Source organism: Manis pentadactyla, chromosome 18, assembly GCF_030020395.1.
Source record: "Manis pentadactyla isolate mManPen7 chromosome 18, mManPen7.hap1, whole genome shotgun sequence".
Classification (NCBI taxonomy): Eukaryota; Metazoa; Chordata; class Mammalia; order Pholidota; family Manidae; genus Manis; species Manis pentadactyla.
In genome coordinates, this window is record NC_080036.1 from 31,360,162 (window position 1) to 31,384,255 (window position 24,094).

The following is a 24,094-nucleotide window of genomic DNA, read 5'->3' on the forward strand; positions in this document are numbered from 1 at the left end:
GACCCGATGCTAGAAAGAGAATTCCAGGAGAAATGAAGAGACAAAGTTTGGGTGTCAGGAGGTAGACGCAGTTGGACGCTGGGCTGAAACCGCATCGTAACTGGTCTTGAATCCCCAGCTTGGCCGCCTGACCGGTCCTCTGTGAACCTGGGTCACTGTGAATATCACTTCAGGGAACACCAGGGTTCAGGTAGCTCTTTGGATTGGCATTCTTATTTTCTTAGAATAAATACCCAGAATTGCTGGATCATGTAGTAGTTCTACTTCTAATTTTTTGAAGAAAAAAATTTTTTTTTTTTGAGAGAGAGTGTTTTTGTTTTCTCCTGCTCATAGCAAATGACCACAGACAAAACGCCACCCATTGACTCACAGTTCTGCAAGCCAGAAGTCTGGGCGCTGTGTAGCCTCTGCTCTGGGTCTCATGGGCTGAAATCCAGGGGTCAGCAGGGCTGGGCCTTCCCTCTAGGGTCAGGTTCATTCCTGTTGTCGGCAGGACCCAAGCCCTTAGCACTGCAGCGCTGAAGTCCCTATTTCCTGGCTGGCTGTCAGCCAGTTGGGGGGCTCTCCCCTCCTGGAGGCCACCTGCCTTCCTTGCCTTGTGGCCTCCTCCATCCTCGGCAGCACATCAGATCTTCTCGAGCCCCAGAGCTCCAACCTTCCCTATCACAACCAGCCAGAAAACACTCTTGTTTTAAAAGGCTCACATGATTGGGTCATGTGCACTGTGTATAGTCTCTCTACCTTAAGGTCAGCTGTGTCCCGGTGATGGGAATAAAAACCCACCATATTTATCATCCCAGGATTATGCAGGACTTGCAAACCAGGGCAGGGGAGGAAATCTTGGGGCGATCCTACAATCCTGCTTGCCACAGGGACAATAACTCTAAGCAATTTACTAAATCAAACACTGGCTCCACATAGCCAACAAAATAAGTCATATATTGATGAAAGTCCTTATGACATCCTGAAAAACTCCATTTGGCAGGTGCGGGTACCCCAGGTCCTGGCTGCAAGCTCAGGGGTCTCTGACCCCCTGGGGAGGCAGATTCAGCCCAGCTAGAAGCCTGCCACCCCCACAGAGCTGGGGCAGTAGGGCAAGTCTACACCACCTGCCTCAGGAAAAACCTCTCCATACTCATCATTTTGGAAGCCAGGGGGACATGTTGATGGTCTGTCTTCCTTGCCAAACTGTGGGGCCTGAGTCGACCCCCTGGCCTCAGATATGATGGTCACTGATAAGGGAAACCAAGTCCCCTTCCCTAGAAGGGTCGTCACCAGCTGGCCTGGCTCAGGTTGGGCCCGTTGAGCAGCTCCCAGGCCAGCATTAGCCACAGCCCTTCTCCGGGGCGCTGGCCATGTGACCAGCAGGAGACCACAGATGAGATTTACTTGGCCTCAGACCTCCACGACACCAGCAAGAGCGTGTGCGTGTGACTGTGAGCACGCAAGTGAGCAGGGGAGAGACCGGTCCCTTCCAGCCTATTTTGAGTGTATTTTTGCAAATACATAATTCACTTTTTAAAACACATACAGAATACATCCAGAAAAATGGGCCCTGGAGGTGAAAGCAGGCAGAGACCCAGTAATCTCACGCTGTGGGTACAGTGCCAGCGTGGGGGTCCACTGTGGAGCGTGCTCACAGTGGGTGAGTGGCCGGAGCCCAGTCCCCTGCAGAACGGACATGTCATTTGGGGCGAGTTGCCCCCCCCCACCGAGTCTGTGTCTAGGATACAGGAACCCTGATGTCTTGCCAATGGGTTTCAGCCCCTGGCAAGTTCACCATGGATTCAGTGTGACCAAAGGAATGACAGCAGAACTTCTTGGGGCGAAAGGGTTTATTACCTGGCTTGTTCTCACAGCAGTAGGTCGAGCACTAGCGTCTCTGCCTCCGCCCAGAGCACTGGGCCGAGCTCTCTATATAGCACAATAATAGCTTATTGCCTACAGGTGTGGAAGCAGTAGCCTAGCAACAGGCCAGTTACCTCATCAAGTGGTTTAAGTTCAGTGAGGATCCCTGACTTCCCCACACCTGGCCTTTCACCATTCGTGTGCCCCTCCAGCTCTGCGGCCTGGCCTGCAGGTCTGTGAAGAGGGTGGACACACCCAGAAGGTGCAGGTAGGTCTTTCCTGGGGAGACAGGTGGGGGAAAAGAGGGGCGCTGGTGTGAAAGCATATTCCTTCATGCTCTCCACTAGATTCCCTTTGCAAGTAAAGAAACTGAGCCTCTTGGGGAGATGGAGAACCTTAAAGCCTGATAATCTGGTTAATGAGGGAAGCACAGAATGCTTGCTTTATGCAGCAGGATTGCAAACCCGAGAACTCTTACAGCCTGTTACTTGTAAGAGAGGGGCTGGGGAGCAAGACTTCACTTTTATTTCCAGGCCAGGACTTTCCCCAGGCACACTGCCTCCTCTGCCCAGAGGTCCCCCTGCTTGGAGGCCACCAGCCCTGCCCACCCACCCTCTCACTTCGGGGCACAGCTGGAGTCACACCTCCTCAGACACCTTCAGGGGCCAAGCCCAGTCTCCAAGTGCAGCAGCCCCCACCTGATGTGGCCCTTTGATACTGCAAGGCTGAGCCCCTCCCAAGACCCTCTGGGGACCCACCTCACACCTGGAGATTTTTAGGGACGCTGTATTGTCCCATTTTGCGGACAGGGTTGTGGGGCATAGAGAGCTTGTGTGACACAGATGTTGTGTCTATGACAAAGGTCAACATCCCTAACCTGGCACCCCACTGATGAGCCCCATGCAGTCTACCTGGAAGGTGGTGTCAGAAGATGCTAGACTAAAAAGTGACCCCTGATTCAGCAGGTGGGAGCTGGTTTGTGGAGGGGACCCGGTCCCTGTGGATGCTGGGGGAACACTGGGCTGCTAGCGCTGAGAGGGAACGACACCTTGGGAACAAAGACTGCAGGCCGCCCTCAGCAGGCCTCACTGCTGGAAGAAGGGCAGGAGCTGGGGGCTCGGTTTTGCCCTAAATGGGGGGCAACTGTGGCTTCTGTATGCTGAGGACCAGGGCATTGCTAATTTAGAGGAGGGGGTGGGATCCGGAGCAGAGATTCTAAGCAGGGGTCTGGTGAGACCTGGGGGGCTTTGCCCTCTGATGGGGTGGTTGTTATAGCAACAAGCACCCAGTGGGGGTATGGTGTGTCCACCCTTTCAGTCCTCTTCACAACCCTGTGAGGAGCTGCCCTCATCCCCATTCTGTGGATGAACAAACTGAGGCTCAGAGAGGCGACCTCAGCAAGGGGTGTGGGGCTGGGGCTGAGCCCAGGCAGATGGGCCCAGAGCACAGGGCCCTACTGGAGACCCGACACATGAGGCGGGAGGGGTGGGCATGTGGGCTTGAAGAGGGGCACTGGTGTGTGGCGGGCAGGGGTGGAAAGAAACCCCACCAAGGGTGGAGGTTGGGCACAGGGCCCTCCCCCTCCCCCTGCTGAAGAGAGGTAGGGCAGGGGGACAGGGAGGCGGTCCTGGGCCTCGGAGGGCGTCCTGGGCAAAAGCAAAAAAGGAGGAGAATATGGGGGGCCAGGGCAAGGAGGACGGAGGGCCTGGGCCCCCTGACCTTGCTGCAGACGCGCCCAGAGCCTCTAAACCCTCCCTCCCAATCTGGGCCTGCCTCTCAAACCCCCACCATGGGCACCTCCCCAGCGGCTTCCATGCAGAGCCCCTGTGCTCTGTGAGACTGGGCCCCTGGGTAGACCGTCCCTCCCCAGCTCTAACACCCCAAGTGGCCCTCTGGTGCTTTGGGGTGCCAGGGAGACGCAGAGGGCAGCGCCACCAGAGGCCTGTGGTCTCGGGCAGGCCATCCGCCTCCCAGCCAGGCTGTCTCCCACATCCCACCTTCCCACCCTCCCCCCAGTGGTGGTGGTCTGCACGTCTAAGAGATGTTAATTCACACAAATGTTGGGTCCCCTCCTCCATCCTCTGTGGGACTGTGTGATCTGGCCCCACCTAACATCCAAACCCATAGCCGGTTATCCCAACCCAGACAGACCTCCTACCCGAGGCTGCCCCTGGATGGCACTGGGTTTGCAGTCAGAAGGCCTGGGGTCCAGACTCCTCCAGAGGGTGGCAGACTCCTCCAGGAAGTCTTCCCTGATCACAGGTCCCTATTGCTGAGCCCCCCGCCTGAGTGCTAACAACCCGTGGTGCACGTCTTGGCACCCAGTTTAGTGTGCAGGCTCTTCAGATGTTCCCCAGACAGTGAGCGCATGGGCCTTCTCCTCTGTGTATCCCCGGGGGCCAGACACATCCACCCACATGGTCATCCACCCGTGCAACAGATGTTCGCTGAGCACTTTCTAATGCTGCATTATGCCCGGGCGTGCAGGAGCAAGCCACACCAGCCTGGTCCCTGCCCACAGGGGTCTCCTGGGGGGACAGAAGTGACTGGACACTCCCAGTCAGTCTGGCCCAATGCTGTGCGAGTAGCAGCTGGGAACTGTGGGACACCCCACACAGCCTGGGGTGGGGCTGGGATGGCTGCGGCCTGGGGCGGCCTAGGGCACAGGGGACAGTCCGGGGAAGGGGAAGGAGGCATGTTTCAGAGCATCTGCCTGTGCGAGGGCCCGGGGATGGGGGCAGGGAGAGAGCAGGCCTGGGCAGGGGACAGAGGTCAGAGGCCAGAGCGGTCACCTGCAGCCTGCAAGGCTCCGGGCACCGTGCCTCGGACGGGGCCGTCTCCTAGGTGAGCCCCTCCCAGCTGGATCTCCAGAGGCCCAGGGACAGGTCTGAGCTGCGCGTCTGTGTCCACAGCTATCGGGCCCTGGCCACGGAGCACGAAGCGCTGATGCAGAAGCACCTCCACCTCCTGCAGGTCGTTGAGGCGGAGAAGACAGAGGCCAGGCAGCTGCGGCAGCAGATCGAGGATGGGGAGATTGAGATCGAGAGGCTGAAGGCAGAGGTGACCGGTGGCCAGGGTGCGGAGGAGGCTGGCGGGGCCGGGGCTGCCGCGAGACCAGGAACGTGTAGCAGGCCGCGGTCCAGCTCCCACCTCCAAACTCCGAGTCAGTGGTGTGGGCGGAGTGGGAGGGCTGGAGTCAGGGCTGGGCCAGAGCCCGCCTCTGCCACTCAACTGCGGCCTGGAGCCAGCCCCCACCCAAACCTCTCTGGGCCTCAGTTTCTTCATCTGTAAAATGGGCTTTTTAGTGCTCACCTGGCAAGGCTGTGAGCACTGGGAGGGGTATTTACAGACGAGTTCCCAGTCACAGTGCTGCTGGCCATGTGCACCTGCTACCAGCCAGGCTGGGGCCTGTCCTGTCTGTGACCACCTGGCTCCATCTGGGGTCAGCCGCACTCTGGAGAAGACCCCTGGAGTCCGTTCTAGCCCAACACATCCATGAATCCCCACTGAGCTCCCTAAGGAACAGAGGTCTGGCCCCACTGCCAGGCTATCAGCTTCATGACTGGAGTGTCCGGCACCTGGGTGGCATTCACTAAGTGCACCCTATCGTAGCTCCCCAGTCTCGGGGCCCAGCCAGAGCTCCAGAGCTGTGGCCCATGCCCCCCTGGGCCTTTGCATACGCTGGTGCTCCTGTTTGGAAAACCCTTGTCACCCACCCTTCCATGACTGGTGAGATCCTGCAAGCAAAGACACCTCCCTGGGACTCCAGAGCGTGTGCCCTGTGCCCGGGGCCTTCCCCACAGCGTGCCACATAAGGGCTGACCCCATGCGTGTGTTGGCCACCCCACCTGGTGGGAACTGCTCAAGAGTCAGGCTGTCCTTTGTCACATTTTCCCTCATGTCTGGCACATAGTAGGTGCCCGCACAGGCTCCATGAACGGATGGATGTGAGGCCTGTGGTAGGCACCAGATATGGAGGGTCTGTCCTGGAATGGCTGCATTGTGACCTCAAGCAGGAAGTGAGTCATTTTGCCGCCAAAGAGGGTATGGGTTCCAGGCCTTAAAGGGTTTCAGGGGTTTGTAGCCAGAGAAGGGGTGGGTGCAAACGGTGGAGCCCCTTCTGGTGCTGGAGAGCAGAAAGCAGGTCAGTTGTGAATGAGCATGTGTGTGCATTGTGTGTGTGCTTCCATGCACGTGTATGTTACACCATGGAAATTTGCAAGTTTATAGCCGGGCTCTTTCAGTGAGCTGGTCATTAGACAGTTACCAGTGTTGTCTGCTCCTGTTTCAGAACCAGCTAGGATATTTGCAAAATGGCAACGCAGGGCCCTTGAGACCATCGGGGTGGGACAGCAGAGCCTTAGCCCAGGCCTTGGGCCCTTCTAAGCATGGGACTCTGGGCAGGTCATTGGTCCGAAAGCCAGGCCTGGCCCCCCTGCCCTGCAGCCCCCACCCCTAGCACCTCTCCCTGGAGGTCACATCCAAACACAGTCTGCACAAAACTTGACTGAGCAAAACCATCCCATCTTCGTCTCTTCTCCCGTCTGAACAAACCTGTCAGCTCTCATCTTTCGTGGCCACAAAGCTCCACAGACGGTCGAGCAAGCGGGAGCACCTCCCCTGAGGGGACACCCCCAGCCAGAGGCATAGTCTCCATTGTTGCACTGTTTTAATGGTGATTTTTTTTCTCCCATTTATGATAGGAAGTAAATCTGAGAGTCAGGGCAGGCCCTGAAGGGCAGGACAGGCATTTAGAGGAGTTGTGGTGTTTTTATTGGCTTCAACGCTCTCAGAACCCTGGAAGGCTGACTTTGGAGGGAACTGCAGAAATCTTTAGTTCAGGGTTTAAAATAAAAATGTAGCTTGTGGAATCTGATCTACAAACTTTGATGTGGAAGCTCACTGTGTAAAATAGGTCAACGAGGACACTGCTCTGGAGGACGTAAGAGAGAGTGGCCTCGACCCCTCCCTCCCTCACCAGGACCCACCTCCCCGGCCTCCAGTCCTGCTTCCATCCCCCGACTCCCCACCCCTGCCCTGACAAATGCCCTGCTGTACCCTGTGCCTTTGTTCACACCATCCCCGCTGCTTGAATTCCCAACATCCCTTAGCCCACCCGTTGGGCTCCTGTTGGTCCTTCAAAACCCCTCCTGGGTCGCCCTTGCTTGTTCCATAGTGAGATGGGCCACTGTAGTGAGGGCACACTTGCGTTCTGGCCTCGCTGTGTTGGAGTCTCTGTTACTCCTGGGGGTGTCTGACTCCCTGCTTGGAGTGGCAGCTCTCAGGGAAGGACCTGACGTACCCACTCCAGCTGTGTCCACCAGTGCCCACATGGTGCCCAATGAAGAGACCCGTCAGGACGTGCTGACAGGGTTGGACAAGGGGAATAGAGGTGGGCACCTGCTGGGCCTGGAAAAGGCCCTAGGGAATCGGGAAGGAAGGAGAGAGAACTGAGTCATGTGGCCGCTGCTGGCAAAGCAAGAAACAGATCTTCAGCACAGCTTGGTTGCAAAGGGAAAGAAAAAAACCTGGATGAATCCCACCATCACTTGCTGCAGTGACTACATGTGTTCGGGACCAAAGAAGCTGTCTCCAGAGGGGAGGGGGGCAGACGAGGGTTTGCCTCTGGTGGACCAGAACGCCAGACTGCAGTGTGCCAGTGGGCAGGGCCACCAGGCACTGAGCCAGGCTGGGCAGTCAGGGCCGGACTCCAGGCAGCAACTCGGGGTACGGGCCAAAGCCCCATCTCCCCACAGCCATCACTGACGAGGGTCAAGGGCAGGCCCAGACAGCAACAGAGCAAATCAGGGTTCCAAGCAAAGCCATCGCCAGTAGGGACCTGCCAGGACGAGGGAGAGGCTGCCTGGGCCAGCCCGCTGGGACCCATCTGGACCTCGGCTCCTGGCAGGGACGGCCATGGCCCAAGTCTGTGGCAGGGTCCCTGGGCTCACTCTCCAGAGCTTTGCCCACCAGCCTGGGCCTTAAATACAGACTCCAATGTGTGTGGCACAGCACCTGGCCTAGTTGCAGCTATTTTTTGCCCTGGTCCCTGCTGAGTAGATGTCCTGGAATGTCTCTCATCGTCCATTCTAAATACAGACTACACACACACACACACACACACACACACACACACACACACACACGCCATCCTAAAGAGACAAAGGATACCATGTGCTAACTCCAAAACAGGCAAAGAAAGCCGACTGCATGGCGGTGATTATATCAGACCAGAGGCGGGAGTGTTGGCTGGGCCCCCAGCATGTGTGTGCGCTTGGGTCTGTGTGTGCCCCACAGCCCTTTACAGGACAGATCAAAGAGTCGGCCTTTGTTTCAATGTGCAGATGTTCTCAGGGAATCAAGAAAGGGGGAGAGGAGAGAAGCCCGTGTGGGCACTGAGTATTTCTCACTGAGATATTTTCAGCCGCTCTTCAAGCAAAGACGGGGTAATTTTAGCAGCCCAGGCGTGGAGAGCGGGGACTGTTCCGTTTTGCTCTTCAAGCGCTGTGTTCGCTGTATTGTGAGAGTCCATTCATCCTGCGTTCGGCAAGCAGCCTTGAGAGGACAGAGCCACAAGCCAGAGGGAGCCTGCCTTTGTGGCCTTGCCGTCGGCTCCCTGAGCAGCCGTCTGCAGACACGTGGGGCTCGGCAGTGTGGTGGTTTCCCGTAGCCGCTGTTGCTCCCCTTCTTTTCAACGCACCCACACAGCCAACAGGTGCCCGGTGAGAGCCAGCCCTGCTCTGGGCTCCAGGCGCCCATCCGTGCACAGGACAGCTGCGGTCTGTTCCCCAAAGAGCTTACGGCTGGCAGGGAGGAGCAGAGAGGCGGCGCCACACCAGCCCTGGCGAAGGCACGGGAGTGGCGGGGGTAGGGATGTCCCCCAAGAGGCTGCGACCTGGAGGTCCCCCGACGGGGCTGCTTACAGCACCCCTTCTTCCGGGTGCCACCCCTTGTCTTTGAAGCTGTACCAACCTCTCTGACCCCCCAAATCGGGCAAATGGAGATGTTTGGGGCGGCTCAAATGTCTGTCCCAAGGCTGCCCCATGTCTCCAGGCCAGCAGTTTCCATGTTGTGCTCCAAAGGGGGGTCTGGCCCAGGGAGGCTTCAGGGCATCCCGGCCAGCAGGGCTTGGCCCCACCACCTGCTTGGCTGAGTACATGCTGGGGGCCCATATGCTTTTGTTTGAAAAGATGACGGGGCTCCCAAGTGTCCGTCGGTGGATGAGTGGGCTGCAAACACACGGGGTGCTGCTCAGCCTTAAAGGGAAAGGGGTCCCGACCACGACGGCCTGGAGGACACTGCCCGTGTAATCAGCCAGACGCAGAGAAGCAGCTGCCGTGTGATTCCTCTTAGAGGAGGTCCCTGGAGGTGTCCCACCCATAGCCAGGAAGCCGGCCAGTGGGCACCAGGGTGGGGAGATGGGGGATGGGAGTTAGTGTTCAGTGGGGACGGAGTTTTGGTTTGGGACCATGAGAAAGTCCCAGAGGTGGATGTTGGTGATGGCTACACCACCATGTGAATGCCTCTGGCCGCCCACCTGCACTGTTAAATGATAAAACTCATGTCACTGTATTTACAACAGAAACCCAGACCTAAGGGGCTGAGGGACAATCACAGATTTTGGCCAAAGCTCAGGATTACAGTCAGGGTGCCCTTGGCCCAGAGAGCAGAAGGACACCCCCTCCCCCAGGTCACCCTGGGAGTCAGAGCCCCACTGCCCAGCCCCCCGGGAGATGAGCTCCCAGGGCTCAAGGACCCCCCACAGACTGAGGGGCACAGTGCAGGGCAGCGACTCAGTTCCTGCACCCACGGGCAGCCAGGGCAGGGCCGTGCCAGCCATGCCTCCGCACTGACCTGTGCTCTGTTGCAGATCGCGTCCCTGCTCAGGGACAATGAGCACACCCAGTCCACCCAGACCATCGCCCCCAACGACGAGGACAGTGACATCAAGAAAATTAAGAAGGTCGGTACCATCCCTCTGAGCTGGCGACCCCCCACCCTCTTGAGGGAGCCTCCTGGCACAGCCCAGGTGGCACTGTCCACCTGCTGTCCCACTGTCCTCCGAGGGCATGCGCCCCTCCTCAGCTCCAGAGAGAACCGACAGCCCCCTCCCACACAGCCCGTCAAGCCACGTCTTCCGCTTGTCCCTGAGAGGTAGGCTGGGTCAGCCCATGTTACGGATAAGAAAACAGGCTCCAAGAGGGTGGAAAGGTCCGACAGGACGAGAACCCAGCCCTCGAGACCCTCCCCTGAGGGCCTTCCTCCCGTCGCTGGGCTTCAGGAAGTGCCCAGGCCACCCCTCCAGTCCCTCTCTCGCCCCCCACCCTCCAGCTGTCAGGACACCCCTCCTCTCACAGCCACCCCGTGGGTCCCCCACAGACCTCAGCATGGTGCCCGCCTATATGACTCCATAGCCAGCCGTGCTACTTCTGCCGTACTGAGTCCAGAAAGGGCAGACATCTCAGGAGTCAGGGCTGTGCAGGAAGGAGCATGGTTTGCGTTTGCAGCTTGCCAGCCTTGAGGCAGGGCATCCTGACTCACCCAAAGGAAAACGGGAGAACCCCGCTAGTGGGGATGGCAAAGCGTCCCCAGTGCCATCCGGACAAGAAACTGCAAACTGCCATCCCCTGCGCCAAATCCGGCCTCCCTGGGGGCTTTAGCCCCCACCCCCAAGGTCCCAAGGTGGGGGTTTTTCTTCTTAACTTGTTTGCAGTGTTTTAAAAGCTAAGCATTTCACATGAAAATCTGGATTTCTGGTTTTTCAAAAATAGAAATATCTAACATTCATTAAGATTAAGCACTTTCTATGGGCCAGATACTATTCTGGGAACTTTGTGCACATTAACTGGTTCCTAACTAAAAACGCTCTGAGGTATTATTATCTGCATTTCACATACGGAAGCTGAGGCCAGGAGAAGCAGTGGCCTGCCCGGGTCACACAGCTAAGTATTTGCAGCATTGAAAGCCTGGCCATCGAGCTCCAGAGCCCACATCCTGGGTCACTGGGACACACCACCTCCCAGAAAAGCAGGTCCTGGCAGCCCTAGGCCAGCCGCCCACACACGGCAACAACTTCCCCGGACAGGGTGCTGCCCCGCTCAGCCCCACCCAGGCAGCAATGCCCTGACCTGCCTTCTCTGCTGGGCCCCCGGGCTTCCTGGCCCGTTTTGAGAAGCCATTCTAGTTGGAACATTCTGTTAAGTACCAGCTGAAACCCACTGTCCCCCCAGCAGCCCCCTGGGTCCTCAGAGTCGGCCCCTCACTTGTGGAGAAAAGCCCCCTGACTTCAGGTTTGTCGCCAGGGCTGCGGCCTGGCCTCTGCTCTCCAGCACATACATCCTCGGCAGCAGGTCAGCTACGCCAGTTGTCTGGCCAGTGCCCTACTCAGCCCACGAGTCTGAGGAGCAAGCCCCTCTGGCGGGTCCCTCTGCAGATGGCCCTAGGCTCCCTGTCCTCACCCCAGCTCCGCAGCACCTTGCTCCGAGCGCCTAGGCCCTCCCTGTGCAGACCCTACATTCGCATACAGCCCAGCTGCAGGACTGACAGGGAGAAGACGGCACCTGGATTGGCGCAGGTGCATCTGGAAACGATTCTCTGCGTGGGTATGTGGATCAGGCCTTTTCCCAGGTTCTTGCCACAGCGAAGCCACAGCAAGGGGCCGGACCTGGGTCAGGGCTCACTTCCCACGAGGCAGGAGAGGCTGCCGGCAGCCGCTAGTGCCCCCGGTGTGAGGTCCGGGCGGGACACGACCGGCTTGCCACGCCCCGATCAGCAGGACAGCTGCCGTCTGCACCCACGGGCTTTAGCCCTGGGCTCTCGGCCGCATGAGCACAGCCTGGTAGCCCAGTGTCCCCGGGCCCGTCCCGCCAGGGCCGAGGGCCACGCTTCTGGTCCCCCAAGAGCGAATGGGGGGGCCCTGTGGAAAGGCAGGGGTCTGGGCGGGCCCGGGAATCTGCATCTCCCGCAAAGCTCTGGGGCAGTGCGGATGGCGCGCCCACAGCCCGCGTGCGCTTGGCCCGGCGCCTCCAGGAGCCCCGCGGTTCGCGCAGGTGCAGAGCTTCCTGCGGGGCTGGCTGTGCCGGCGCAAGTGGAAGAGCATCATCCAGGACTACGTGCGCTCGCCGCACGCCGACAGCATGCGGAAGCGCAACCAGGTGGTGTTCAGCATGCTGGAGGCGGAGGCCGAGTACGTGCAGCAGCTCCACATCCTCGTCAACAACTTCCTGCGCCCGCTGCGCATGGCCGCCAGCTCCAAGAAGCCGCCCATCACGCACGACGACGTGAGCAGCATCTTCCTGAACAGGTGAGCGGGGCCCCCGGTGGGGCGGGGACGCCGGCGCCGAGCACCCTTCACCGCGGGCCCTCCTTCCACCCGCCGCGTGCAGGTGAGGGTGCAGGTGCCGGGGAACGGGGATGCCCAGCTGTGGCCGCGGTGCGCCAGCGTAAACGGAGGCCCCTGTGATTTTCGTCCGAAGCAGCGGTTCTCAGGGCGCAGTTTGGCCCCCAGGGGACATTTGGCAACGTTCGGGGACGTTCTTGCTTGTCACGACGTGGCTGGGGTCGGGGGCTGCCACTGGCATTAGGGGGCAGAGGCTGGGGATGCCGCTGGACGTCCTACGTGCACAGGACGCGCCCCAGCAAAGACTCGCGTTGCTCGGGGGGCAGTCGTGGCCAAGTTGAGAGACCCTGGTTTAGATGTTTGAGTTATAAATGGAGCCGCAGAAAGCTCACGCGCCCCCTCCTCCACCCTGATGCCGTCATGGCGGACCTGAGGCCAGGCTCACGTCCAGGTCAGGCTCCGAGAGGCCTGCTGTGTGCGGGCCCTCAGGGACCCTACAAAGCAGTAGCTTTTCCCACGTGGTGACTCCGGCGCTCATGTGGGGCCGGGGGTCCCTCAGAAGGCCGGGCTGACCCTGCTCTTCTGCTGTCAACCTCTTTCTAAGAGTATTTTCTTAGGAAGTGGTTGAAATAAATGGGCGTCTCGGTGGGCAGTAAAGCCGGGTAAACTAGGTGAGTGCCAGGCGCACAGACAAGCAGGGGCCGTGTGCACACAGCTGTCCCGGGGAACCGGGCAGGCGGTCGGGGCCCCTGATGTGCCCTGGTCTGCATTCCTGTCAGCATGCCCGTCGTCCCGTCCCCTCTCTAGTCCCCCTGCCCTCCAGAGCATCTGCACAGGCCCTCAGGCCCAGCGCCGCCTCCCTGCACCCTGGCGTGGCGAGTAAAGGGGCTTGAGGCACCTACACCCGGGAGGAAGTAAGAGGGCGGCGGGGGGCACACGTGGGTCTGTGGTCCAGGCCAGGGACGGCGCTAGGTCGGCGGAGGCCACCGGGCGGGGACAGGGCTGGCAGTGGTGTGGACGACGCATCTGAGTTGGGGCACGGGAATGGGGGGGACCAGCTTTTGGCCTCAGGAGGACATCTAGAAACTGAATCACTGGGCCTTACAAGGTTGCTTTTTAGCATATGTGTTAAACACTGTTTCTAAATATTCAATAAATGCTTTTGTTCGCTTACTAAAACAAAGAAAATGGGTATTATCTTTTTGTGAAGCCAGGTGCCATTTACCCTGGGAACTGCACCTGGTCTTCTAGACTCAGAGGCCTGGGATTTGGCTGAAGAGCAGGAAGGACCTGTTCGCTCCTGATAAACCCAGGGCGGCTCAGCTGGGCTCTGTCAGTTCTGAGCACAGGTGCGGGGCCCACCCCTTAGCCGTGGGCTGCTGCCTGCCCCGGGGCCTTGGCCACGTCCCTGTGGAGACGCTGGCCAGGAAGCATGGCTGTAGTTCTGTGTCGGAGGTGTTCTTGCTTCTGGGGCCGTGGTTGCAGACTCTAGTGGCCATTTACCATAACCACTAAGAGATCACGTGTCCTTTGGGTTTAAGCTTTCCGTGGTTCTGCTCAGCTTCTTTGATCATTTCCGGGTTCCTTGTGCCTGGAACCTTTGGTTGAAGGACTCATGCCCACTCACAGCATTTATTCAGAAGTTTCTTGGAAAAAATCACATGGGTTTATATTCTTATATTTTAACAACCATGCAGATCAGATCAGGAGTCTTTAACTGAGAATAAAAGGCCTTCTCCTAGAAGCTCAGTGCCCCGCCAGGCCACCGCAGAGCCTGGGTCCCCTTCCCCGAGGGGCACAGGTGCCACCGCCCATCCCTGCAGCTGTTGGCCCTGGCAGCCTGGTCAATCCTGAAGGCCTCCCCTCTGACCCACAAGTGGGACCTGCTTCTCACAGGTGTTAGAGAGTCAAACCAGCGAGTTCGTGAGAGCCTCTTGCCCAGTGCCTGTCCCACGTCCTGGGCGGGAGTTAGACATTATCATGAAGGTCGAGCCTCACAGCGAGGAACCGAATTCGCGTCTAATGTGGAGGGAGCACCTCCCAGCTCATCCCAGGAGGCCAGCGTTTCTCTAACGCCGGACGCACAGCATAATGCGAGAGGGACCAATACTGTCATATCTTATCAAAGATAAGAAATGCCATCAAATCCAGCAACATGTAAAAAGGATAATATGTCACAACCAAGTGGAATGTATCCCAGGAATGCAAGGCTGCCTCAACACCAGAAACCAATGTATTTCACTCCATTTTCTTCCCTTATAAAGAGGAAAAGTCAGTGGCTCTTATCTAATGGATGCTGACCTGACGCGGCCGGCTTCATCTCTTTGCCTAGGCCCAGGACGGAGTAGAAGGTGCTAGAAGACTGCCTGTGGTCGTCCTCACCCCACTGTGTGGGCAGCTGAGAGCAGCAGAAGCTTCTCTTTAACCTCTGTGCTCTGTAGGGAACAGCTGGGATTTTTTCATTCCCCCAACAACCCCACCCATACTTTGCACAACCGAGTGTCTGACGCTCACATCACGGTGGTGGTTTTGTGGGGCTTGCTTTGTGCCTGGCTTTCCGTGAGCAGCTGGCCTGTGTGGTGTCCAGTGCTCCAAGCTGCCCTGGGAAGCTGGACCCCAGAGAGGCTGGGGGATGCGCTCAGAGGAAGGCAGAAAGCTTGGATGGGCTGCGACTTTAACCCAGCTCTGCTCCATGTCAAGGCCCCTGCTCTCCCCTCCTGCCCTGCTAGACGATGGCTGGAATCCCCTCCACCAGCCCCGTCCTCCTTACCCTTCTCCCAGCTCCCCGCTGCGGCTAGTTACGGGGAGGGTCTCAGCGTGCACACCCTCTCCCCGCTGCATGGTGGGGAACTTGCCCCTGGCTGTGAGCCCAGCCTTCTCCCCTACTGAGTGGTGCTGCTGGACTTGAACCCCCAGGCTTCTGCCCTGAGCCACAGCTCAGAGGTCTGCCTCACAAGCCAAGGGCAGAGGCTGCCAGGCCCCCACCAGAAGGCACTTCTGCACACAGCTGTTCCTGTGGGTTTGCCGTGAGGCTTGCAGGCTGAGCCCCAGGAGGAACCTGGTTCTAATTCGGTAACTTCATTTGCTGGAGCTCAAAAGAAGGGGTTCCTGTGAAGCGCACATCCTCTCCCCAGGTCGCAGATCCACTGAAGCCACTGCAGAGCTCTGGAGGGGTCGAGCGGTGCCTCTCGGGTGGGGGAGGAAAGATATTCCAGCTAAACGTCTGCAGCGGGCTTTGTGCAGCAGAGACAATGGGCGTACAGACTTGGGCTGTTTCCCTGTAATGATCACCATGCCCAGCATCCTGCACTGGGAGCCACAGGCGTTGCCTGAGTGAGAGGCATCCTGCCCACGTGGCAGATGGTCTGTATCTTGATGCTGGTCTGAGGCCCGGAGTCCTGGGCTGAGCAGATTGATGAGACCCTGTGGGGTGGGCAGGGGCAGAATGCCACAATCACGTTGGCATGTCTGCAAGAGCAGGGAGCAAGGAGGGTCAGACCCTTGGACCCATGACAAGTAACTGGCAGCATGCAGCAGAGGCGGGACGGGAGTGCAGAGGCCATGTTCTGCCACATTGCTGTGGACCGGCCCTGGGCAAGCCACATCTGTTTTGGGGAGGGAACTGGGCAAAATAAACATCCCCACCATCTGTGTCCTGTGGGCAGTTTGTCCTCCCCCCTGACCCCTATCTGTGTCCTGCGGGCTGGTTGCCCACCCCACCCCCACCCCCCATCTGTGTCCTGCAGGCAGGTTGCCTCCCCCCACGACCCTCCATCTGTGTCCTGCGGGCCGGTTGCCCTCCCCTCCCTGGCACATTCTCCCACCCCATCCCCCCTGACAGCCCCCTCTGACTCTCCCCCACCTCTCTTCTCGCGCCTGTCCCTGACGGCCCCCACAGCCTTTGCCACCGTGGCTTGTGCTGCCTGCCATGTGCTCCCAGGGCCCTGGTGCTGCCCCGCTTTATGACATTTGTGACTCTTAAATGATGACTTCTCTGTGTCTGGGACCATCACTGGACTATAAGCTCACCGTGGGGGTGGACGGAGATGCAATGCACCTGCCTGGCCACACACCACACAACTCAGGGATGCCATCCGGTGGAATGAGGCTCGGCAGCCTTTCTGTGTAAAGGGCCAGCTAGTCAATATTTTAGAGCCTGTGGGCCATACAGTCTCTGTTGGAACTCAGCAGCCGCAGGCGGTCCATGAACAAATGGGTGTCGTTGAGTTCCAGTAAGTCTTTACTTATGGACACTAAAATGTGAATTTCGTATGTGTTCACCTATCATGAGCTCTTCTTTTGATTTGTTTAAACCATTTAAAATTGTAAAAATCCTTCTAAACTTGCAGGCTGCCACCTGGATAGGAAGATTTCCTGTAATAAGCATGCCATTTTCACCCAAGATATTCTGTAAATATAATACAATTCCAATCAAAATGCAGTCTAGCAAAATGATTTTAAAATTCAACTGAAGGAATCAATCCATACAAATGGATAATAATGTTCTGAAAAAAGAACAATGAAAGCAACGTTCCCTTTTTTAATTAAAATATATTACAAAGGTTTATAAATATATTAGAAGTAATTAAAACAGCCCTAAGAATAATGCCTGAATAGACCAGTTCATCATCAAAGTGAAATATAAAGTTCAGAAGCAGACATAAGAAGGTCTGTTCGTTTAGTGACAATAAAAAGACAGCCTTGCAAACTAGTGGACTTGGGGAATGGCTAATCAAACTGGAGGAAGGTTAGGTTTGTATCCCTTATTCACATCTCACACCAAAATAAACTCTAGTTAAGTATTTATGTGTAAAAATTAAACAACAAAATAAAATGTAGGTGTGTTTGCAATCTGTGATTGCAGGGATGCATGATGTCTGAGGCAGAAAGCAGAAAAAAAATTATACACCTCATAAGACAAAATAGAAACACTTAAAGCTCACATACACACACACACACACACACACACAATCAAGGGGCAAATAGCTGAGCAAAAATGTCTTTTATAGTATATGCTTAATATAAAAATAATGTTATTTAATCACTTTATTTTATTAAATTATATATAATATATAAGCCCATGTATAAAATAATATTTTTAATTATATGTAATTATAAAATTACTTAATGATTAAGTGGTAATATAATTAATTGTTAATAATTAATAACTAATAATTAAGCATATATCATTATTTAAAATTATGAGAGAAAATTGTAAATGGACATGACTAGGCAATTCCCAAAGAAATTCAAATGGCCAGCACATAGGAAAAATGTACAACCAACTCAATAACAATGATTTTTCTTAAGCAAATCAAATCAAAATGAGATTTTTTTAATTAGATGGATAACAATGGTAATTTCAGAGCAGCGAGATCACAGGTGAAATTCTCACAGTTTATACCTTGGAAGTATAGTTTTCCAGTCCTCGCTTGTGATGTTCCTACTAGGCTACTCTACAGGCCTGTGCGACACTGGGTTGTAGGACGCTTGTCTCCTCCCTGGTGCGTCCTGAGCAGTTTCCTGCGGAGTGGCTGCAGTCTCGCCATGGCCAGGCCAGGGTCCTCCAGCACCTCCTGGCTCCCCGAAGAGCCCCTGAGGGTCCCTTGAGCCCCGTTCTTCCCGCCTCGGTCAGGCATCCCCTAAGCACGCTCACGCAGCCTTCGGTCTGTTGGCTCACTTTTCACGTGCACTCCCAAGGTTCTCAGAATTGGTCCATGTTTCATCCGTTCATCAGAGGGGCCCCAGGTAGACAGGTCGCTGTGCGGGGGACTTGCCGCAAAATGACACTGACCTTGGCCATTAGGTGGGACTTCTAGTCCAGAAGCCAGTGTGTCACCGCCCTGGAGGGGCTGTTCTCCTGGGACTTCAGGGAGGTACTGGCTCAGGACTGAGGACCCCGGGCGGCTCAGGCTGCCGGCCGCCTGCGTGTAGGGCCCAGGCCACGAAGAGCCGGGCTGCGTCTCATTCTGCTGTCGGTCTTGAAATTTTTCTTCTGTGAATCACTATATTTTTGTTGAAGTATAGCTAACGTACAGTGTATTATGGTTTTCCTATGTACAGCATAGATTAGACATACAGTACAAGCCGCTCAGCACAGTAAACAGCCACCACCAACTGCCCTGCAAAGATAGTAACGCCTCACTCTGCTGCGCCTCCCCCCACAGCCTCTTTATTGCACAGCTGGGAGTTTGTCCCCCCTAATCCCCTTCACCTGGGTCACTCACCCCCTCCACCCCCTGCCCAGGGGCAACCACCTGTTTATTCTCTGTATTTATTGTCCATTTGTTTTGTTTTTCAGATTCCACATGTAAGGGAGATGACACGATATTTGCCTTTCTCCCTCTGCCTTATTTCACTTAGCCTGATGCCCTCTAGGTCTGTCCCTGCTGTCACAAAGGGCAGGGTCTCGTTCCTTTTTATGGCTGAGTAATGTCCCATCAAGTGTACGTACCACATCTTCTCTCCACTCATCCATCAGTGGACACTTAAACTGCTTCCATATCTTGGCTATTGTAAATAATGCAGTGAACACAGGGGTGTGTGTCTATTTGCAAATTCGTGTTTTCGTTTTCTTCAGGCAAATACTCAGGAGTGGAATTACTGGGCTGTAGTGAAGTTCTGGATGCAGATTCGTTCTGTACGGGGCCCCACAGATTATACAGTCCATCCCACTGTTGGGGTTTGCACATAGCCCCTGGAGAAAGGGGTTTGGGGCCTGAGCACCCAGGCAGCAGCGCCCCACCCTCTGCCCGGAGGCCTTGCTCCTCTCGACCCTGGGTGGGGGCACCTGGGGGCCAGCAGTGCCCTCGGCCCGAGCTCACCCTGTGTTTTCCCTTTCAGTGAGACCATCATGTTTTTGCACCAGATCTTTTACCAGGGCCTGAAGGCCCGCATCTCCAGCTGGCCCACACTGGTCCTGGGTGAGTAGCCAGCCCCTGCAGAAGTCCCCAGCCCCGCCTGAGAAGGGCCCCCACCGCCAGGCCGGTGGCCCTTGCGTCCTTCCAGAGTGAGATGGACGGGCCCCTGAAGAACCCACAGGACCCCTCAGAGGGAGCAGGAATCCCCTCAGAGGAAAGACAAGTTGGCAAAAGCTGTATTTCCAGGAGGAAGTGACATATTTTTAGTTTATCTGCTTTTCCCTTTTAAAAATAATACATACGTACCCATTTAAGAAATTTTGAGAATCCAGAAAAGTAAAAAAGGCTTAAAAATACCAAGCCGAGCTCTGCTTCCCAAAGATAACCACTGTAAACACTTCATGTGTTTTCTTCCAGTTTTTTTTCTGTGCATAGATCTTGGGGATTTTTTTCCTATTTTGCATAATTACAAATGTGCTGAATATAGAACCTGAATTTTGCTGTGCCTTGTTTTCCTTACTTAGCATTGGAGCACAAGTGTTTTCTTGTGCTGAAACCCCACTTCCTGGTGCCCTGCGGTGCCCCATGCCCGGGGGTGGGGGGGGGGGGCACCGCATCCTGCAGCCACCTCCCATCCTTCCCTCTTAAAGTTGTTCCAGCTTTTTGTTATTATAAATAATCATGTCTGTGCACGAAGCACTCTCCTATTAGCAATGTTCCCTTGGGAGAGGGCTCCAAAAGTAGAGTGACCGAAACAAGGATACAGACATGTTAAGAGCTCCAGGCACGCTGTCTGTCCCGGAGCTGCTGCACCACAGTAGTACCCCCAGCGGAAAGTGGGGTCCCTTGGGCACTGTGCCCTCCCACACTGGGTGCCACCCCTTCCTCACCCCTTCCTTAATTCAGTCTGTAAAGGTGAGTGTTGGTGGCACCCCCTCAGGGAGGTGAAGGGACCCTAAAGCCAGACCGGCGCTCCAGCCCCCCTGCCCTCTGGCCATGGAGACTTTCAGGGGCCATGTTTTTCCCTCAAATCAAAGACCCTTGCTTTTCTCCAAGGTCAAAATGAGAAGCAGCCCTAGAAAGGCCCCATAGCTGTGTGGTGGGCAGCCGGCTGCTGGGTAGTTCGTGTCCTATGTAAGAGCTCCCGTTTGCCTTAATGGCGTTTGTGAGCAGAGGTTCCAGGGGGTCCAGCCCCTCCGTCACGTGTTAAGGACATACTTGGGGAGATAGGTCGGGCTTTGGAGGCAGGATACAGTACACGCAGGAGGTGGAGCCAGTGAGGGGCTCATCTGAGCCAGGGGGTGCAGCACTGGGGGTTCTGGGAGGGCGCGGACGGACAGCAGAGGGACAGAGGCCCAGGAGGGCCTGGTGTGCGGCGGGAAGCCCTGCACCGGGGACTCGGGAGCCCTGGGTCCAGCCAGCCACTGACTCACCTTGTGACCTCAGGTCACTTACCGCACAGGTGGGTCGCTGGGAGAGGGGCCTCTTGGGGAGTCAGCGTGTCACCATGGGGGAGCTGGAGGGGGAGGCGCAGCGCAGCTGTGACACAGAGGCATCAGCCGACCCCACAGACGTCCGTCCGGAGCTGGGGCGGCCCTTCAGAGGCGTCCACGCTGAGGCGGAGGCCGGCCCTCGCTCCCCACTTAGACCCGCACTGGGTGGTGTGGCCCTGGTGCAAGGCCGCTTCCTTCCACTGAGAGTGGCTGCATCGGCCACAATCCCAGCAGCTGGGCAGCAGGGCCTGGTCCTGCAGGGGTCGGGGGCCATGGCACCCACCCACCACATCCTCTCTCAGCCTCCAACACACGGTGTCAGACTACACAGCGCCTGTCACTGAAACTGGTTCTGACGGCCCAGGGCCTGGATGGGGCCGTGGTGCCAGAAGTCCCCAAAGGCGGGATCTGTGGGTGGGGCTGGGGCTGGCTGAGCCGAGGTCCCGTGGGGCGCCCACCACCTGCTGAGCCCGCTGCCCTCCTCCCAGCCGACCTGTTCGACATCCTGCTGCCCATGCTCAACATCTACCAGGAGTTTGTCCGCAACCACCAGTACAGCCTGCAGATACTGGCCCACTGCAAACAGAACCGCGACTTCGACAAGCTGCTCAAACACTATGAGGCCAAGCCGGACTGCGAGGAGAGGACGCTGGAGACCTTTCTCACCTACCCCATGTTCCAGGTGCTGTGTGCCCACCCCCCCTGGGGATGCCCACCGGGCCGGGGGAGCCGCCCCAGGTCAGGACCGGCCCCCAGCCACGAGCAGGCAGCGTGGGAATGCAGGGCTCGCGCCCTCCTCTCGTTGGGTGGGCCTCTAGCTCCGGGCTCAGGTCCCAGGCAAGACCCTGGAAGAGTCCCCGGCCAGAAAGGCAGTGTCCCCGCTGGGCCCTGCTTGGGGGCCCTGGGCGCTGACAGGACCGCCCCCTGCCTCCTTTCCCGCCCTCAGCCTGCCCCCCTCCGCTGTCCTGCTCACCACTGGTCTCTCTCCCTGCCCTCCCCTGTCCCCATCCCTGCCTCTGCCCCCTCCCCCTGCCTGTCCGGCCACAGATCCCCAGGTACATCCTGACGCTGCACGAGCTGCTGGCCCACACTCCCCACGAGCATGTGGAGCGCCACAGCCTGGACTACGCCAAGTCCAAGCTGGAGGAGCTGTCCAGGTGAGCCCTGCACGGCGGGCAGGCCAGGGCCAGGGGCCCACCCCCACTGCCCAGGGGTGACGGAGCCCGGATGGTGTGTGCTCACAGGCCGGGAGCTCCTGCCACCCGCCCAGAGCTGAGCCGCTCCGGGTGCCCCGCAGCCCCACACAGACCCCAGCCTTGGGTGGCCCCACTGAGCCCACAGTTCCCACTCATCTACCAGCACAACCACATTGGAACCACCTCGTTTTCATACAGCAGAACTCCCACCCCCATCAAGAGAAATGGCTGTGGTCACCTTTGGCTGCTTCTGAAACCGCATCCCTCTGCAGGGAGCTAGCACACACCCTGAAGGGTGTCCCGTCCGGTGCCCCTGCCGGAGGAGGGCCAGGGCCTGGCTTCTGAGAGGAGCATGCTGGGGGCAGGGAGCGCCCAGGCTCCTCGGGAAGACAGCCCCTGGGCTCCCTCTGATTATCAAGGGAATGACGGATAGTACGACTTCCCTTTGCAATAACATGCATACACCAGTGGTAACAGCAGTGTGAGCACCGACCTAAAGTCAGGTGCCGGTCACGTGCCCGGTGTGAGGCCAGCGTGTGGAATTCTCACCTTCCCTCCACACCCCGACATCCCACAGGTGGGGGATGGAGGCCAAGGGCTGGGCGCATCGATCGGCGTCATGCTGGCCCCGCACGCACACCCGCTGGGCCTGGGATTGCACGGGGTCCCATCTGTGGGAGATTTTGGTGAGCGCACGTATTAGCCAGCCCTCCCAGGCTTGGGCGTCAGCGACAGATGCTGGCTTTGTGCTTCGCTGGAGTGGGTGGGGTCTGTTTCCAGAGCTCCCCCGAAATGACCGCTTCCCAAGGCCCCTGGGAACACCAGGAGCAAAGCAGGCAACCCACCCCTCAAGGCCCATGTTTAAAGCAGGTAAACAGCACCACCACCTGGAGAGGAGGGGTGTTCGGCAGCCCAGCCTGGATGAGGCGGGTGTCCAGCCTCAGACTTGGGGGCAGGCTGTGTCCAGCTCCCTCCCAGGCAGCGGATCCCATGGGCGTACCTGGAGCCAGCCTCCCCCTGAGCAGCTGGATTGCCAGGCGCCCCAGAACAGCCATTCCTGACCCCAAACACAGGAGACGGCCACGGGGTGGGGGGCAGTGAGCGCAAACCTGAGGCAGGCATCCTTGGCTTTTCTGGGGTGGAAATAAGGCCCGTAGTGGGACGGGAGCAGAGAAATGAGCGAAGGATGCTCTCTGCAGCCCCATCACCCGCTCTCCACCTCCATTCCACGCGCTTCGGACTTCAAATCAGACCCACCTGCTTCCTCCACTGAAGCCCCTTTTCCTTCTCTGAAATAAGAACACTGCTTCCTGGGGCTGTCAGAATACAGCAGAATCATGCCTGTGAGGTGCCCAGCACACCACAGGGCTCAGTAACCACTTGCTCCCCGCCTGAGTGAGGTTCCACCTGAGGATCGGGTGCCAGGCTTCCTTCCCAGGTCTGGCCAGAGGCCCCGCTGGGCTTCCCTGAGCAGTGGGGCAGCCCCCCTCTGACCTCCCTGTCCCCAGGATAATGCACGACGAGGTCAGCGAGACAGAGAACATCCGGAAAAACCTGGCCATCGAGCGCATGATCATCGAAGGCTGTGAGATCCTCCTCGACACCAGCCAGACTTTCGTGAGACAAGGTACGGCCTCTGTGCCTGCCCCCCAGGTGGGCCCCGCCGGCTGGCCTGGCTGCCGTGCGCCGAAACCTGCCAGCGTGACTGCGGCGCGTTCCCAGGCTGCCGGGGGTGTGACGGCGAGTGCAGCAGGTGCCTGCACACAGACGCGCAGAACGCTGGCTTCAGTTTCCTTCCCCCAGGTGCAGACAGCTCTTGCCTAGGGGAATGGTGTCACAGCGAATGCCAACGGGCCCTTTCTGGGGAGAGGGTAGCGGGTGGAGGAGGATGATAGATACCAGGTGGCCATGGGAGTCACGGCGTGTTCCCGGCCTGGCCGAGAGGCCGTGGGCGTGGCCCGGTCCCTCCTGCCTTTGCTCATCATCCACCACGGCGCTGCCATCACCGATAGCGGGGTTCCCGCAGGCGGGTTTCCCACCCTTCAGCCCCAGCTTTCCGTGGGCACCACGTCTGAGACACAGCGGTGGGGGCGGGGAGGGGCTCTGGGGGTGACTCCCTTGGAAATGTTAAGGCTACCCGGCTCGGGAGGCTGCCTCGGAGCCCACGCTGTGGGGGGTCAGCTTCCACCCTCCTCAGAGGTCACCCCGAGTTCCCCCTAGTCCTGGCTCACCCACCAGGCCTGTGCAGCTGCCTCTGAAAGGGTGTCCAGCCTGCGGTCTTGTTCTGAGCCCTGTGTGCGGCCCCTGCGCCCCTGCCCCCTGCCGGGCCCAGCGCCAGCCTGGCCTGCCCCCTGCCCC

At 57.8% G+C, this 24,094-nt stretch overlaps 1 protein-coding gene across 7 annotated transcripts in view; it reads left to right on the plus strand.

Annotated features, from left to right (window-relative positions):
- Positions 1-24,094, plus strand: part of RASGRF1 (Ras protein specific guanine nucleotide releasing factor 1) — a 123,907-nt gene that overhangs the window by 59,950 nt on the left and 39,863 nt on the right. For all 7 annotated transcript variants that reach the window (XM_057494882.1, XM_057494883.1, XM_057494884.1 and 4 more), the window contains 7 exons: positions 4,761-4,908; positions 9,719-9,811; positions 11,898-12,151; positions 19,031-19,110; positions 21,029-21,222; positions 21,588-21,697; positions 23,245-23,363. In XM_057494882.1, coding sequence (XP_057350865.1) covers positions 4,761-4,908; positions 9,719-9,811; positions 11,898-12,151; positions 19,031-19,110; positions 21,029-21,222; positions 21,588-21,697; positions 23,245-23,363 — 998 coding nt within the window. The remainder of the gene's footprint in view (positions 1-4,760; positions 4,909-9,718; positions 9,812-11,897; positions 12,152-19,030; positions 19,111-21,028; positions 21,223-21,587; positions 21,698-23,244; positions 23,364-24,094) is intronic.